Genomic DNA, 15,788 nt, shown 5'->3' on the forward strand with positions numbered 1-15,788 from the left:
CGTGCGGTGCAGAGCGTGCAGGTGTGCCCGTGTGTGTTGTCAGCCCGTGCGGTGCAGAGCGTGCAGGTGTGCCCGTGTGTGTTGTTAGCCCGTGCTCTCAGAGCTCTGCTGTGACCCAGACCCTTTATTCCCCGTGGATTCTTGTCCATCTGAAAATAGTTTGGGGAAGGGCCTGTCCCTGATCTCCAGGGAGGTGACATTAGGTTCCCTTTCTCTTCCAGGTGTCAAACTCTCCTGATGAAATGTGCTGTGCCCCACTGGGCTCCAAAGGCAGTATCTGGCGCTGTTGATGCCCTTGTTGGAACTTTCCAGAATGGATAGCCCCCCTAAGCTGACTGGAGAGACCCTCATCGTCCACCATATCCCCTTAGTGCACTGCCAAGTCCCAGACAGGCAGTGCTGCGGGGGCGCAGGCGGAGGCGGTGGGGGCACAAGAGCCAATCCCTTCTGCCCCCCGGAGCTGGGCCTCACCCAGCCTGACCACGACCTAGGACAAGCTGACTCCCTTCTGTACCCCAGCCTGCACTCAGCGCCAGGGGCACCTACAGGGTCTTCAGACAGCGTCAAAAGTAGGAGTCGGGATGGACGAGGCCCCGGAGCTTCCAAGCGCCACAATCCCTTCTTGGTGCAGGAAGGTGTGGGTGAGACAGGACTCGGTGACCTGCATGACGGCAGCACTGGTGACAGTGTCACCCAGCAGTCCTTCCACCTGCACAGCACCAGCCAGCCCTTCCATCTGTCTTCTTTCCAGCTGCCACCGTCCGGCCCCGGGCAGGGCAGGCCTTGGGGTGCAACGCGCAGTCGGCCTGGAGTGGTGGAGGGGCAGGAACAGGACCCAGCAACAGCCTTGGGGACCCAGTGCAGCACCAGCCACTGCTGCCGGCCAGAGCTGGAAGCTGAGAGGATGGAGCTGGACGAGTGTGGGGGACACGGGGGGAGTGGCAGTGGAGGCGGGGCCAGTGATACCTCTGGCTTTTCCTTTGAGCAAGAGTGGAAGATCAGTTCCGACGAATCCCCGAGACACCCTGGACGCTCTGGCTCGGGAACCCAGCACTGCCACTGCAGTAGTACGTCCAGTCAGTCGGAGGCGGCTGACCAGTCCATGGGCTATGTCAGCGACTCATCCTGTAACAGCTCCGACGGCGTGCTAGTCACCTTCAGCACCCTCTACAATAAGATGCACGGCAGCTCCCGTGCCAACCTCAACTCTGTCCCTCAGTCCTGCAGCGACTCTTCCTTCTGCAGCCATGCAGACCCTGGAGCCTTCTACCTGGACCTGCAGCCCTCCCCGGCTGAGTCGAGAATGTCTTGCGAGTCCCACCACCCTGAGAACGGGGACAGGGAAGAGGGCTGTGGCTGTCCTCATGTCTCATCCCCTGAGCTCGATGCCAACTGCAACGCCTACCGCCCACACTCTGAGCCCTGCCCAGCTGTGGCTGACCTCACAGCCTGCTTCCAGAGCCAGGCCCGCCTTGTTGTGGCCACACAGAATTACTATAAACTTGTCACCTGTGACCTGTCCTCACAGTCCTCCCCGAGCCCCGCTGGCTCCTCCATCACGAGTTGCTCTGAAGAACACACCAAGATAAGTCCTCCACCAGGCCCCTGCTCAGACCCAGACCCCAACCAGCCCTCTGAGTATTACCTCTTCCAGAAGCCAGACATCCAGCCAGAGGAACAAGAAGCAGTGGGTTCCCCAACAGAAGCAGCAACCGCCATGGGCCCCACTGTACTTGAAGGGCAGGTGTACACGAATACTTCCCCCCCTAACCTCAACACTGGCCGGCAGCGCTCTCGAAGCTATGACCGAAGCCTGGAGCGCAGCCCCGCTGTCCGCCTGGGCTCACTAGAGCGCATGCTTAGTTGCCCAGTACGGTTAAGTGAGGGCCCTGCAGCCCTAGCTGGGCCCGCGTCCCCACCCAGAAGGGTTACCTCCTTCGCTGAGTTGGCCAAAGGCCGGAAGAAAGCCGCGGGCTCCGGCTCCCCACCACTGCGGGCGAGCGTTGGAGATTCTTCCCAAGAGTTCCCACCCATCCACGAAGCCCAGCAAGACAGGGCAGCCCCACTTGATGAGGGCGCTCGATGTAGCCATAGCCTGCCATCCCTGCCCTTGGGGCCAAGCTTGGACCTCCTTGGCCCAGAACCCTGGTCCACCCAGGTTTGTCAGGGCTCCCAGGCCAGCGAGATGCCACTTCCTAGCCTCAGAGCCGCTGGGCAGGGACCCTTGGCCCAGCTGATGGATCCTGGGCCTGCTCTCTCGGGGAGCCCAGCCAACAGCCATACCCAGAGGGATGCGAGAGCTAGAGCTGACGGTAAGAAACTCGGAGAACACCGCGATGTGTATATGCATTTGTTCCGTACCAGCCTGGGCCTCTCTTTCTGGTCCAGCACATGTGGAGACAGGGAGAAGAGAGTGCCACGTAGATAGATCACTAGGACTTGGAGACTGGTGTCCTGGGAAATGGTGACGCCATGACTGACAGAGACCAGTTGTGGACATGCAGGGATTTTCAGGGCTTAACGCATCTCAGGGACATGCCCAAGAGGGAAGCCACACTCGATAGAAGTGGCATTTGCTCTCTGATCATTGATGGTAATCCTGCACTGAAGAGGCTGAACAGGTTGGCATGTGCCTCCAGAGGCTGAGGCAGGAGAGTTGCTTGAGGGCAGGCGGCCAGGGTGAGCAACAAAATGAGACCACTTGTGTAAGAAAAAGGCAGAGCAGAACTGAACCTTGACCCTTCCAGTCCACCATGGACTCCTAAGCCAGCAGCCATGGTTGATTCCATTTCGAGTGATTACTTTGTAGTAGGGTCTGTGCTGGAGCAGTGCTGGCGAGAGAATCTGCCCTCCTGGGGTTCCAAGCAAGGACAGAACAAAAGGGAAGAAAGAAGCCATGTAAAGTAGCAGTGTAAGGTGCAAGTAGCCCACCGCCATCTCTGCTAGTTTTGGTGAGTTAGGGGGACTCAACGGTTTACATTTAAGCCTGGAAGAAAGATAAGGGTTAGGTTTTGTAGACTCTCTTCTAAGAACATTCTAGGCTATTCCGTGATGTACAAAGCCACGCAGGCGCAGAGTCTGGCGCTTTCCAGGAACTGCAGTGCAGACTAATTTAGCAGAGCCTTGCCGGTGGGGGTGAACCACTGAAGGATTTTCATCAGGAGAGTGGCTGTGTTGGTATTGTTTGGTTTGGTTTTCCATGTGCTTAATGGCACGTTTTGAGTTGCATTTTAGAAAGCTCCTTGGTGGGTTGGGTGGGAGGTGTGTGGAGAAGTGTCTTCCCGACAGGAGAGCCTGCTTGTGGAGTAGGAGGTCACTGGGTTAGGAACGGTAGTGGGCCTCTGTGGGTTCTAAGCAACACTGCCTTACTTACTCGGTGATCTCTCACCCAGCCAGGGCTACAGAGACCCCGCCAGGGAGGGAGGGAGGGAGGGAGGGAGGGAGGAGGGGTAGTTAAAACTGGTCATCCATGAAGAATGTGTGGAATTACAAAGTAAACAAGAATAGAACCAGGGGATGGATAGTGTGACTTAAGGGCTGAGCAGAGCAACCCTCAAGGTTGGAGATGAAGCTGGGCTTGTCGGGCACGTCTGTCATTCTAGCATTTAGGAAGCGAAGGCTGAAAAATCAATCAGAAGTTTAAGATGGGACCAGCGAGGTGGCCCGGCAGGTAGAGGCCCTTGTGGTCCCAGCTGGGTAACCTGAGTTCAATCCTTAGACCTTACGTGAACGGAAAGAGCCAGCTCTGCCCAGTTGTCCTCTGACTCCCACACTTGTACGTGCACACACACACACAGTGATCATTAAAATATGTATTTCAGCCAGGCTTGGTAGCACACACCTTTAATCCCAGCAACTCATGAGGCAAAGAGGCTTGGTAGACTTTTGTGATTTTTGAGGCCAGCTTGTTCTACATAGCAAGTTCCAGACCAGCCAGATCTATATTGTCTCAAAATGTTTAAATATTTTAAAGGGGGTCTGGAGAGGTGGCTTGGTGATTAAAGCACCTTGCCAGGTATCACAGTCACCACCCTCGAAACTGCAGATGCCACCACCAATTCATGGTAGCTGTGCAGCCTACCCATAATTCCAGGCTCAGGAGGCAGAGACAGGGACGCCCAGAGCAGGCTACAAAGATTGACCAGATCCAAGAGCTCTGGGTCTGAGGTAGATGGGTGGTCAAGGATGAGTCTCAGTATCAACTCGGGGCCTCCACAAATACTCACATACATACAAACGTGTGTACGCACACAGAGACACCACACATCCAAGATAATGGAACAAAAGAAAAGGAGAGGAAGCCGGGCGTGGTGGCGCACGCCTTTAATCCCAGCACTCTGGGAGGCAGAGGCAGGCGGATTTCTGAGTTCGAGGCCAGCCTGGGCTACAGAGTGAGTTCCAGGACAGCCACGACTACACAGAGAAACCCTGTCTCGAAAAAACAAAAATCAAAAACAAAACAAAANAAAAAAAAAAAAAAAGAAAAGGAGAGGAAAGAGGAAGAGACGGGAGGAGCAGGCCAGCAGCCACTGAAGTGTTTTCACTAGACTCAAAAATTTAACTTTTAATATTTTTAAACATGTAAGTATTTTTCTTGGGTCAGGGAGAAAGGTGGTTTCAGCCAGTAAAGGCATTTGCCAATAGGCTCTTTGATCCTAGAGTCTAAATGGGGGAAGGAAAAAAATTAGCCCATGATTTCCGCATGCCTCTTCCCATAAACACACACGAAATAAGGTTTACCTTTTTTTTTTTTTTTTTAACTATTTTGAGGCAGGGTCTTATGAATCCCAGCATCTTCAAACTGTGTAGCCAAGGATGACCTTGAGGCCGCTGCCTCTGCCTCCTGCTGGGACTACAGGAATGAACCTCTGGGTGTGCTAAGCCCTTGGGACTGACCCGGCTTAGTACTGCCTTACTGGGCAGGCTCTCTACCAGAAGCGCTTCCTCCCCAGTCCCAGTGGGACTTCTCCAGGGCAGCCTCCAGCGACCCTGTCACCCGTCTTTCCCCTGATCCTGTGCACTCTTTTTAAAGCCAACAAATGAGTTGACAGTTGGTTGAATTTACGGATAGCCAAGGAAGAACCAGTTTGGACACGACCGGAAGAAGCTGAGGCGCCTCCTGAGAGACCTGAGCAGCGGGGTCGGCGGTTGAGAAAAGGGATCTTGCCAAATCTTGGCAGAACAAAGCTAATCAGACGGAGGCCAGAGTGAGATCCGATTTGTAAAGTGTCCTTGAGTTGATTTGGGGCGAATAACAGATTGCAAAATGTGCATCAACCATTCCCAAATCCATGCCCAGAGGCAGATTCCAGCAAGCGGGGGCGGGGGGGCTCCCTTCCTTGGTACACAGAGCACTGACTGGCTGCCCCTGGGACTCTGGATGCTACCTTGTAAGAAGGAACCCAGGAACTGGGGCTGCTTCCCAGGTACGCAGCACGTGTGATCTTTATTCTCTGAGCAACAACCACAGATAAATTCATTTTTCAAGAAAATCAGATTTATATAAGGTGATTTGAGGCAGAGGAGATTAGACTGAATCAGAAGTAGAGAGTTGTTCGTTTAACTGTTCGGTTCCCGAGGTGTGCCCAGACCCTAGAGACACAGCGACTGAGAGTGTTTGGTCCCAACTTTTCTGGAAATCCTGTCAAGAGTAACAGGCAGCAAACATGTAGGAAATTCTTCCCGACACTTTACAAAAAGGAAATGAAACGAGGTGAGAGGGCTGAGCAGGAAGGGACTGATGAAACCTCAGGCAGATCACAGCAGGCACGAGGCCCCAGGGCGTTAGTGACTAGGTATGATTAAGGACTGAGTGGTGGAGGTGTGTTGTCAAGGAAGACAGGCTGTCCTCTGAGCACTGGGGTTGGCAGGGAGCATGAGTCTGAACTCTATGAGCCTGTGTACGCATCCCTCATGACTCCGTGACGCGAGTAAGAAAGATGGCCTGGCAAACCCATCCTGACATCACTGCGTGTGTAATGTGATGTGGTCAAGAACTTTGGCCCCAGAAGCCGACTCTGGTTTGGGCAACATTCTGTGCTCTGCTATTTCCCAGCTGAGTGGCCTTAACTTGAGACAACAACTTAAATAAATTTCCCTGGTCTGTGTATAGCAAGGTGGCTCAGACTTGTAACAAAGCCAACACTTAGAAGCTGAGGCAGGAGGATTGGGAATCCAAAGCCAGTCTCAGCCACGCAGCAAGTTCAAAGGCAGTCTGAACTACATGAGACTCTGTCTCAAAAAACAAACACAAATAAGTTTCTTGATCTGTGGAGAAAAGAATTCCTCCAGCTTCTTGTTGAGCCACGCCCAGGGTTTTAGGCCCTGGAAGAGTGTGTGGCGCCACCTTGTGTTCATTTAGATAGCTGCAGCATGAACGGTGTTTTAGAGATACCAGTTCATTAACAAATACCGTGGCACCCTGCATTGTTCCGGACCTCAGTTTAGTTCTGGGACCTGTGATTTAAGGACCACTGACCTGAAAAGTGGCTGGGAAAAAAATCCCCAGAGTTGGAAAACAGCCCGATTCAAAGAGAGCAGAGGTGGATTTTGAAGTTCTTAGGAGGGGATCATGGGAGAGATCAGGATTGGGAGCACCACTGCCAGGCAGTGGTGGCCAGGCCTTTAATCCCAGCACTTGGGAGGCAGAGGCGGGCGGNTTTCTGAGTTCGAGGCCAGCCTGGTCTACAAAGTGAGTGCCAGGACAGCCAGGGCTACACAGAGAAACCCTGTCTCGAAAAAAAAACAAAACGAAAAGTCTGACCGATTTGGCTACAAGTAAATACTTGTCTTACTGCCGAATTTGCTCAAAGACGGAGTGGAGTGTGTGAGTGAGTGGAGACAGGGTGGTGGATGGGTAGAACTTGAAGTCAACGACATCTTGGCACTGACTCTGTAGGCGGTTCTGCCATTGACAGAAATGGAAGGTATCAGGAAAACCCGCGCAGTCTGTAGATGAGAAGGGTGCAGAGGCTTCCGGCGACACGGTTTAGGAACAATGTTTCTAGCCAGGCTGTTTTCGTTTAAAACGAAAGCAAAGCCCTTTCCACAGCAGCTTTCCACAGCAGGATGGTGAAGGGGAACTAGATGCTGTGGGCCCGGGAGCCATCTGTGTGAAAGTCTGAAACACAGCTACCTTTGCAAGGGAGCACTTGCTCAGTGAGGTGAGCACGGAGCCTCCAAACATGCCTTGACACCTGCAGAGTTGAGAAAGTGGAGAGGCAGAAGGCAATCCCGGTCATAAAAACGCAGGGCAGACTTACAGGGAGGAGCAGCGTCCCCTCCACAAAGGAGGAGCCTGCCTGCCTGCCTGCCTGCCTGCCTGCCCCTGTTCAGGGCCTGTAGCCCAGGCTAGCCCATTATCCCCATTGGATCCTTGTGATTCTTCCTCCCGCTTGGGTTTCAGTGTCTCACAGACTCAGCCCTTCTCCATCGCTGTTGCTACAGGGGGTGGCACCGAAAGCCGACCCGTCCTTCGCTACAGCAAGGAACAGAGGCCGACCACCCTACCGATCCAGCCATTCGTGTTCCAACATCACTTCCCCAAGCAGCTGGCCAAGGCCCGGGCCCTGCACAGCCTCTCCCAGCTCTACAGCCTCTCGGGCTGCAGCCGCGCACAGCAGCCCGCCCCGCTGGTTATCTCTACTGCTCAAGGCCCAGCCCCAGCTCCCTCAGGAGAGCCGCAGCCATTCACATCGCAGGCCACTGGCAGAGGCGCCAGAAACGCTGGGCCTGAACCAGAGACCTCACGGCCATCGCCCCTGGGAAGCTACTCCCCAGTCCGGAGTGCCGGCCCCTTTGGGTCTAGCACCGACTCCTCTGCCTCTACCTCCTGCTCCCCGCCTCCAGAGCAGGGCGCAGCAGCAGACAGTGTATCACCATGGAGCCATACCTGCCCTCCTACTGTGCGCCCTGCCACAGCCCAGCAGCCACCGAAGGAGGACCAGAAGATTCCGACCTTGGCTGAGTACAGGCTTCATGGCACAGGAAGTTTACCCCCTCTGGGTTCCTGGAGATCTGGCTTCACCCGGGCAGAGAGTCTGGTTCGAGGAGGTGGTGAGGGCAGCATGGCCTCCAGGCCCAACAATGGTACGAGCTTCATCCCAAGCAAGCCTACATCTCCTTTGGGTGGGTTCTTACGCTCTCAGCGGGGGTCACGTCCACAGCGCCTGGAGGTGATTGACTCGTCGGCCTAGCCCTAGCATTTTACACAGCTGCCGGGTAGCCAAGAAATACTGGCTCCTTCTAACTTTTCCTCTCTCCTGCTTCTGCTTCCAGCCAACCACCTGTCCCCTCAGGCCCTCAAGTGGCGGGAATACAGGAGGAAGAACCCACTAGGGCCACCTGGTTTGTCAGGAAGCCTAGATCGAAGGCCACCGGAAGCTCGGCTGGCCCGCAGGAACCCCATCTTTGAGTTCCCTGGTTCTTTCGGCACAACCAGCCATCTGAATTGCCGGCTGAATGGTACGTGACCAAGGTCCCCTGGTTGTACCCAGGGCAAGCTGAGAAGGGCCTGGCCGAGAGCTTCTCGGGATTTCTTTTTTCTTCTTTCCAGGTCAGATTGCGAAGCCACTGTCACTGACCTGTCCTGACCTGCAGGACCCCTTCTCCTTAACCGAGAAGCCTCCCGCTGAGTTCTGTCTGTCTCCCGATGGCAACTCGGAGGCCATATCCATCGACATACTTCAGAAAAAAGGTACATGGCCACACCCAGCCTGGTCCAGGGATCCCGCCATCTGAGCCTGTGGTGTCGGGTACCCTACTAGGAACTCCTTCAGAAGACTTGGGTATTTAAAACCCCAAACACCAATAAGGAGTCCATGAGCATTAGGGCAAGAAGTAGAAGTTTGTGTAGTGTCTGAGTGAATGAGGGCCACGTATCAGGAACTTAAGAATCAGGCCTCAGCCCCTTCCCTCACCAAATTAAGTACAATGAGAGAGGCTGGTACATAATTTAAAAATATTTCCTGGAGCCTGGCATGATAATCTACCACTTGGGAGGCAGACCCAGTGGCTCTCTGAGTGCCAGGCCAGTTTGGTCTACCTAGTCAGTTCCAGGACAGCCAGAGCTACATAGTGAGACCATCTTAAAAAGATACACATTAGTAAACAGAGCCCCCAAGTACTCTAATAGAAGACTGTAGTTGGAGCAACTCTGGGCAAGCATGTGGGTAACAGAAGACAAGGATTGGCAGGAGCATGCTGGTCAGTAGGTTAGTGGCCAGTAGTCCAGGAGCTACTGCAGGGGAAGTAACCAAGTGGGCCAAGGGGCAGGAGCTTGGCCAAGAAGGCGGAGTTGCTTGTAGAGCCAAACAAAGCCAAAGGTCAGAGAGGGAAAGCTCTCCATGAAGAGAGCAGCCAACCCCCCTGAAAAGGAAAGACCCACGAGAACCGTGGGTGGGGAGGGGCAACTTCCTCTTCCCCACTCAGGTGTCCGCCTCCACCAGGTGGGCTAGCATCTCCCCAAGGGGACTTGCGACAGCCACTTCTCCCTCACAGGGCTGGTAAAAGCTGTCAACACCGCTGTGGACCTTATTGTGGCCCATTTTGGCACGAGCCGGGATCCTGGCGTGAAGGTATGCTGACACTGTCGAGAGCTGAGCTATGCCCTGCAGACTCGACCGGCCTCCCTCTGCTCTCGGGATGGAACTCAGGGACAGAAATGGCCCGGGGACATCCAGGAGGGTCTGACTGAGACAGACCAAGGTGAGGCTTCTCACGGTTGCCCTATGTATCCGCAGGCAAAGCTGGGCAACAGTTCTGTGAGCCCCAATGTCGGCCACCTGGTTCTGAAGTACTTATGCCCTGCAGTCCAGGCCGTGCTCGAGGACGGACTCAAGGCCTTCGTACTGGATGTGATCATCGGCCAACGTAAAAACATGCCTTGGAGTGTGGTCGAGGCTTCCACACAGCTAGGTAGGTACTAGATTGCAGCCCTGGACTCCGGACTGACTTTGGGGTTTCAGAAGTTAGAAACGTGATCTCCAAACCCGCCTTCTCCCCAGGCCCATCCACCAAGGTCTTGCATGGCCTCTACAACAAAGTCAGCCAGTTCCCAGAACTCACCAGTCACACCATGCGCTTCAACGCCTTCATCCTTGGCCTGCTCAAGTGAGTGCAGAACGGCAAGATGTAAGCAGCCAGCCCCACCATCGCTCTGCTTCCTCTCAGGGGCTGGCTGCCTGGAAGGAGACCAGAAGGGTGTCTGCTCCTTGGGATGCCTTTACCCCACCGAGGTGCAGCCTCTCGGCAGGCACTGACACCTCCCACCATCAGGCCCCTCCACTTCAGAGGCCATGGCCTAGCCTGTTTAGAAAGAATCTGGGTTTCTCAGTGTTCGGTGTCTGCAAACGGTGATGTCTCAGCTCCAGCTCGGCTTCTGAATCCCACTTGAGAGCTCAACTCACCTTAGAACACGTGTCCCAGGAGTGTGGGGTAGTGGTGGCAGCCTGGTCGTCCCCTTTGTCCCCAGCAGCCTGTCCCCTCAAGTCAGTAGTCACCCTGACTCCCATGCAAGCTGTCTCCATTCCAAGAATGGACTGACTTGTGAATCTCGTGTTCACCCCACCCCCCGCAACCCCGTTGACATGGCAGGGTGCACCAGGCAGCCCCCGCCATAGACGTTCATCTGTATTCCTCCCCGGAGCTGCTCTTCTGCACCTATCCCCTCATTACCTGGCTCTATCCACAACACTAAACTCTTGCTCTGTCTTCCTGCAGCATCCGGTCGCTGGAGTTCTGGTTTAATCACCTGTATAACCATGAAGGTATTACCCACAGCCTGCTCTGCCTTAACCGCCTCAGTACGGGACGTTGGGGAGGACCCTCCAGACTTTCATTCTCAGAGTTTGGGGCTTCTACTTGACTTGGAACCTTGAAGCAGCAGCAGGCTTAGGGGATCTGGCAGTTAGGGTGGACATGAACTCCAGCCTTCCTTTCTAAACCCAGAGCTGCTGTTTGGGGTGTGTGCACGGCACACTGCAGCAGCCTTTGTGCAGACAAAAGCAATGTCCACAGCTTGTGGGGATGCATGCAGTGGCTGTCCCGGTTGCTTCTCAGTGCCCCTGTCAGGCCAGATTAGACTCATGAGTGTGAATCTGTCCCCCTCTCTTTCCCTAGATATCATCCAGACCCACTACCAGCCCTGGGGCTTCCTGCGGGCGGCACACACGGTGTGCCCAGGCCTCTTCGAGGAGCTGCTGCTGTTGCTACAGCCCTTAGCCCTGCTGCCCTTCAGCCTGGACTTGCTGTTCCAGCACCGGCTGCTGCAGAGTGGGCAGCAGCAGCGGCAGCACAAGGAACTGCTGCGTGTGTCCCAGGACCTACTGCTGTCTGCACACTCAACACTGCAGTTGGCCAGGTCCCGAGGCCAGGAGGGCCCTGGAGACATGGACAGGGTGGCTCCTGGGGAACGGGTGAAGGGGGTGGGTGCCTCAGAAGGTGGAGAAGAGGATGAGGAAGACGCGGAAGAGGTGGCAGTGGTGGCGGGGAGCTCAGATCATGGCAAGTGGGCCCGAGGGGGTCAGGCTGGCTGGTGGTACCAGCTCATGCAGAGCTCCCAGGTCTACATCGATGGCACCGCTGAGGGCTCTAGATTCCCTCGCAGCAGCAGCAGCAGTGGCAGTGGCAGTGAGAAGAAGAAAGGAGTTGGCAGTGCCCAGGCTCCGCCCCCGCCGCCTCGGGAAGGTGTGGTAGAGGGGGCGGAGGCCTGCCCTGCCCCTGAGGAGGCCCTTGGCCAAGAAAGGGGCTGGCCTTTCTGGATGGGGAGCCCCCCTGACTCAGTGCTAGCTGAGCTGAGGCGTAGTCGAGAGAGGGAAGGGCCTGTTGCCCCACCGACGGAAAATGAGGAAGGGACCGCAGAGCCTTCACCTGGGGGCATCAAGTGGGGACATCTCTTTGGTTCTCGGAAATCTCAGCGGGAAGCCCGGCCCACGAACAGGTGAGAGTCACTGCTGGCATATATACTGGTATAGGGGTGTGGCAAGCCTGGTCTAAATCAGGACACAGGCAGAACCAGAACCTGTCTGCTCTCCCCTAGGCTGCCGTCGGACTGGCTGAGCCTGGACAAGTCTGTGTTCCAGCTGGTAGCACAGACGATGGGGGCCCGTCGGGAGCCCGAGCCCAGGGAGAACCCTCCAGCCGTGCCCTCCAAACCTCCGTGGTACGCCCAGGGGAATTGAGTGTTGGGAAACTAGACTGGCTGTTTACAGGGCTTCTCCGACCCCACCTTGTTGTTTCTCCAGCGAGGTACAGGCTCTGTGCCACCATCTGGCCACAGGCCCTGGACAACTGAGCTTCCACAAAGGAGATATCCTCCGGGTGCTGGGACCGGCTGGAGGAGACTGGCTGCGCTGCAGCCGCGGCCCTGACACCGGCTTGGTACCTCTGGCCTATGTGACATTGACCCCAACTCCAAGTTCACCTCCTGGAAGCAGTCAAAACTGAGGCTTGTGCATGCTGGTGGCCTCAGGGACCCTCACATCCCCCGAGACTCAGAGCCTGAGAGTCCTTCCCAAGCCTCAGGCTTGGCTATGAAAAGTATGCTGAGAGCTGGGGCCGCGGATCTCTGTGCTGGCGCCTGCTCCCCGTGCTCAGTATTAATTTCCCTTCCTCAGTGTCCCAGACCTCCACCCGGGGAAGGAGGGGAGGAACACTCAGTGCTGGGCTGCCCGGTTTTCCTGGCCCAGAGGTCATTGGTAGGTTCACTAGGCCAACTGATAATGAAGATGGTTAACAGTATTGGGGCCAGAGTCCTAAGCCCCTCCATGCTGTAAATAGGCGGCGACCGGTGCCTGGTCGTCAGAGTAAGGAGGAGGAGCCCAGGCTTCTGTTTATGTATGTATTTATTTATTTATTATTTATTTATTACACCTAATAATAAAAAGGTGCTCAGCCTCCAAGCCATTTTCTTTGTGCCCCTCCCCGACCCACCTCTCTTCATTCCAAAGGTTCACTGGGTTAGGATGAGAAGGGAGAACTTGGAATCCAGGTACTTAGGCCGGGAGCTGTTTCTGAGTAATGCTGAGGCCCAGAGCATCATGGGTAAGATGCCCAAATGTACCGCCAAACTGGAACTTATATCCTGCGTGGCCAAGAGTCTGTCATGTATGTAGCCAGAGGCATGAAAAAGCCAGTTGCGTAGACCCTCCAAACTGCCCTTTAAAATCTGGTCCCAACTCCCCACTGAGCTGCCTCATAGTTTCCTCTCTACCGCTAAATCCCAGGGTCGGACATCTCTCCGTGTCTGTTCATTCCAGTTGCCAAAGCACCCCCCACCTGCACACACACCGCAGTTCCCGGAGCCCCTCACGGGCTCTTCTAACCTGGCACGTAGCCTCCGTAGTGAGGTAGGAGACCCAGATTCTGAAACGTGGGCCTGGGAAGTGGGGAGAGAGGTTTGGGGTCCTTGTACGCCCGGCCCCGTGAGCACATCTGCCCAAATTCCTGCAATGCCTGGTTGGTGAGCACAGGGAAGCTGGAGCCAAAGAGGAAGCGGGCACGGGGCACATAGCCCGTGAAACCTGGGGGTGGGGGAGATGCTGAGTCAAGACGTCCTGGGGTCTCCCCTCGCCTTTGGTCACTACCCACTTCCTCTCACCTGACATGAAGAACTTGTGGGGATCTGTATCATCCATGGAGTAGGGGGAAGCCTGATGAGGGAAGTCAATGAAAGAAAAAGAACTGTGAGTTCAGGCGCCCCACAGACAGCTGGCAGCCGTGCCCCGTGCCCCACGGTGCCCCCAGGCAAAGCACGAGCACCCACCCCACCTGCCTGCCCCATCTCACATGTGCCAACTCCTGCTTCAGCGGTGGCTCCTCTGCCTCCAGCCCTTGGTCTTCTTCCACTTCTTTCTCTCCCTTGGCTCTGTCTGGCAGTTGATGGCTCTCTTGCTCCCCGTGCCTTCGTGTAAATTCACTCATAGCTTCAGCCCAAACCCGGTTGCAGTTCTTGGCAAAAATGAACTGTGCCCGTGGTATAAAACCTGACAGAGAAGATGTGTTAGTTCACGGCGCGTTCTCTTCGAAGGGACACCCGTTCAGACCTCTATACAAACCTGTATACCCAGGGATTATGCTGGAGCTAAGCCTTTCATGCCCGCGCCTGGGAGGCAGCCTCCCCCTGGAGATCACAGGAGATCTTGGAGACTGGATGGGAGGCAGAAGTGTGCGGTGGGCAGGAGGCCAGGCTAGACCAGGAGGGCCTCGGAGTAGCTGACCAGTCACCTGCCCATAGGTCTGGCCCATGCTGAACCGAAGTAGCGGGCAGTGTCCAGTGTACCTGCAGCACAGGATCCATCCCTTAGCTCCGAGACAGACCCTACACCACCACCATCCTGACACAGGCAGGAAAGCCCCGCTCTTGGTGTGCACTTGCAGCAAGTGCTTGTGTGTTTATTTTTACACGGGGTCTCACTCTCCAGCCTAGGCTGACCAAACACCTTTGATCCTTCTACATCCCCGCCCCATGCTTGGCTCACACGGGTCCAACCACTCCTGCCCCAGCTTGAGTCTGTAGGTCTTTATTTTTGTTCTTTCTCTCTTTTACCTACTGGGGACAGGACCCAGTGCCTTCTGTTCTAGGCAATCATTAAATCACTGGAGCTACTACATCCCCAGCCCTGGGACACGAATTTCTGAGCCCTCTGCCTGGGTGTCCGGTCCTTCCTGCTTTTACCCTGTTTCCATGGGGACGACAACACAAAGCTTTGTTAGACCTGGCTCTCACTGCCGCTAGATTCCCCTTTCCATACCATACCATTGACACACCCCAGTTCTCATCTTGACCCCAGTGTCTAAGTGAACTGGCTCCTATATCCCAAGCCCCATTCCCAGAAGCAAGCAGGGGGGTGCTCTGGGGAGGAGTCTTACCCTGGAATATAATGTGGATTCTCGAGGCTGAGCCCTGGGATGGAAGTGTTGACCACAGCCATGGGAACTGGAGCAGTTCCTTTTATTTCCCTTCCAGGAGGGACTCTGGGCCCTGTGTACTGTGTCCAGGGCTATGGGGCAGGAGGGAGGGGGCGGGGCTGAGGGTTGGCGAATGAAGGCCCACCCCCCACTCCCTGGAGTGGGGATTGCTGGGGTAAAGCCAGCAGAGCTGGTGGAAAGGAGCTTCCTGGTCTGCCCTGCTCTGTCACTTGGAACAGGGCAGAGGCTGAGGGGAACAGCTGCGAAAGCCTCTGGGTGGGAGGCGAGAGGATGAGGCCAGCCTGGTCTACAGAGTGAGTTCCAGGACAGCCAGGGCTACACAGAGAAACCCTGTCTCGAGAAACGAACAAAAGAAAGAGAGAGAGAGAGAGAGAGAGAGAGAGAGAGAGAATGAATGAAAGAAGAAAAAGAAAAAGATAATTTGCATTAATGCAAGGATTATTTACTGGATAGCTGCTATACTCCAAATCATCCACTCATTAATAACGTCTTGCTCGGCTCAGCACCCTAAGGATGGCAGAACGCACTATGCGGAAGGAAGGTCTACGAGCCTCTGGCTAAGACTGAGCCGCTGGCCTCATGTGCAGCTGAGGATGATACTGTTTACCCTGACTGCCCTGGAGCCCAAATTAATGTACCAACGTCCTGGAGCTGAAAACAGAGGCCCCACACAGGCAGGGCAAGTCCTCTACCACCCAAGTGTATGCCCCAGGACTTAAAGATATTAACTCAGCAGAATGTGAAGCCAGAATTGTGGGGTGAGCAAGAACTGGGTCATGAGGCCCAGCCGGCTTTGACATCTATCTGAGGGCCTCAACCTCTTGGAGGAGGTGGTACCTTAACTTCCTCTGGCCCCAACT

At 55.3% G+C, this 15,788-nt stretch overlaps 2 protein-coding genes across 8 annotated transcripts in view; one reads left to right on the plus strand and one right to left on the minus strand.

The window, feature by feature from the left end:
• Nucleotides 1-12,903, plus strand: part of Rusc2 (RUN and SH3 domain containing 2) — a 46,489-nt gene extending 33,586 nt beyond the window's left edge. For all 5 annotated transcript variants that reach the window (XM_021160197.2, XM_029475906.1, XM_029475905.1 and 2 more), the window contains exons 2-12: nucleotides 222-2,312; nucleotides 7,447-8,088; nucleotides 8,278-8,463; nucleotides 8,555-8,695; nucleotides 9,499-9,575; nucleotides 9,741-9,915; nucleotides 10,005-10,110; nucleotides 10,720-10,766; nucleotides 11,119-11,938; nucleotides 12,038-12,160; nucleotides 12,243-12,903. In XM_021160197.2, the coding sequence (XP_021015856.1) occupies nucleotides 290-2,312; nucleotides 7,447-8,088; nucleotides 8,278-8,463; nucleotides 8,555-8,695; nucleotides 9,499-9,575; nucleotides 9,741-9,915; nucleotides 10,005-10,110; nucleotides 10,720-10,766; nucleotides 11,119-11,938; nucleotides 12,038-12,160; nucleotides 12,243-12,444 (4,542 nt within the window). In that variant the 5' untranslated portion in view covers nucleotides 222-289 and the 3' untranslated portion in view covers nucleotides 12,445-12,903. The remainder of the gene's footprint in view (nucleotides 1-221; nucleotides 2,313-7,446; nucleotides 8,089-8,277; nucleotides 8,464-8,554; nucleotides 8,696-9,498; nucleotides 9,576-9,740; nucleotides 9,916-10,004; nucleotides 10,111-10,719; nucleotides 10,767-11,118; nucleotides 11,939-12,037; nucleotides 12,161-12,242) is intronic.
• Fam166b (family with sequence similarity 166 member B) lies at nucleotides 12,825-14,969 on the minus strand. Of its 3 annotated transcripts, XM_021160199.2 has the most exons (6): nucleotides 14,869-14,969; nucleotides 14,055-14,278; nucleotides 13,786-13,982; nucleotides 13,598-13,649; nucleotides 13,323-13,520; nucleotides 12,825-13,081 (listed from the first exon to the last, which is right to left on the minus strand). In XM_021160199.2, exons 1-6 carry the CDS (start codon nucleotides 14,928-14,930, stop codon nucleotides 12,993-12,995), a joined length of 822 nt encoding a protein of 273 aa, XP_021015858.1. In that variant the 5' UTR covers nucleotides 14,931-14,969; the 3' UTR covers nucleotides 12,825-12,992. The 3 variants fall into 3 exon arrangements, with proteins under 3 accessions (XP_021015858.1, XP_029331769.1, XP_029331770.1); XM_029475909.1 differs by having other exon boundaries at nucleotides 12,937-13,081; nucleotides 13,323-13,649; nucleotides 14,869-14,959; XM_029475910.1 differs by lacking the exon at nucleotides 14,869-14,969 and adding an exon at nucleotides 14,546-14,613 and having other exon boundaries at nucleotides 12,937-13,081; nucleotides 13,323-13,649.
• Nucleotides 14,970-15,788: the final 819 nt, after the last annotated feature.

The sequence above is a fragment of the Mus caroli genome, chromosome 4, assembly GCF_900094665.2.
Source record: "Mus caroli chromosome 4, CAROLI_EIJ_v1.1, whole genome shotgun sequence".
Classification (NCBI taxonomy): Eukaryota; Metazoa; Chordata; class Mammalia; order Rodentia; family Muridae; genus Mus; species Mus caroli.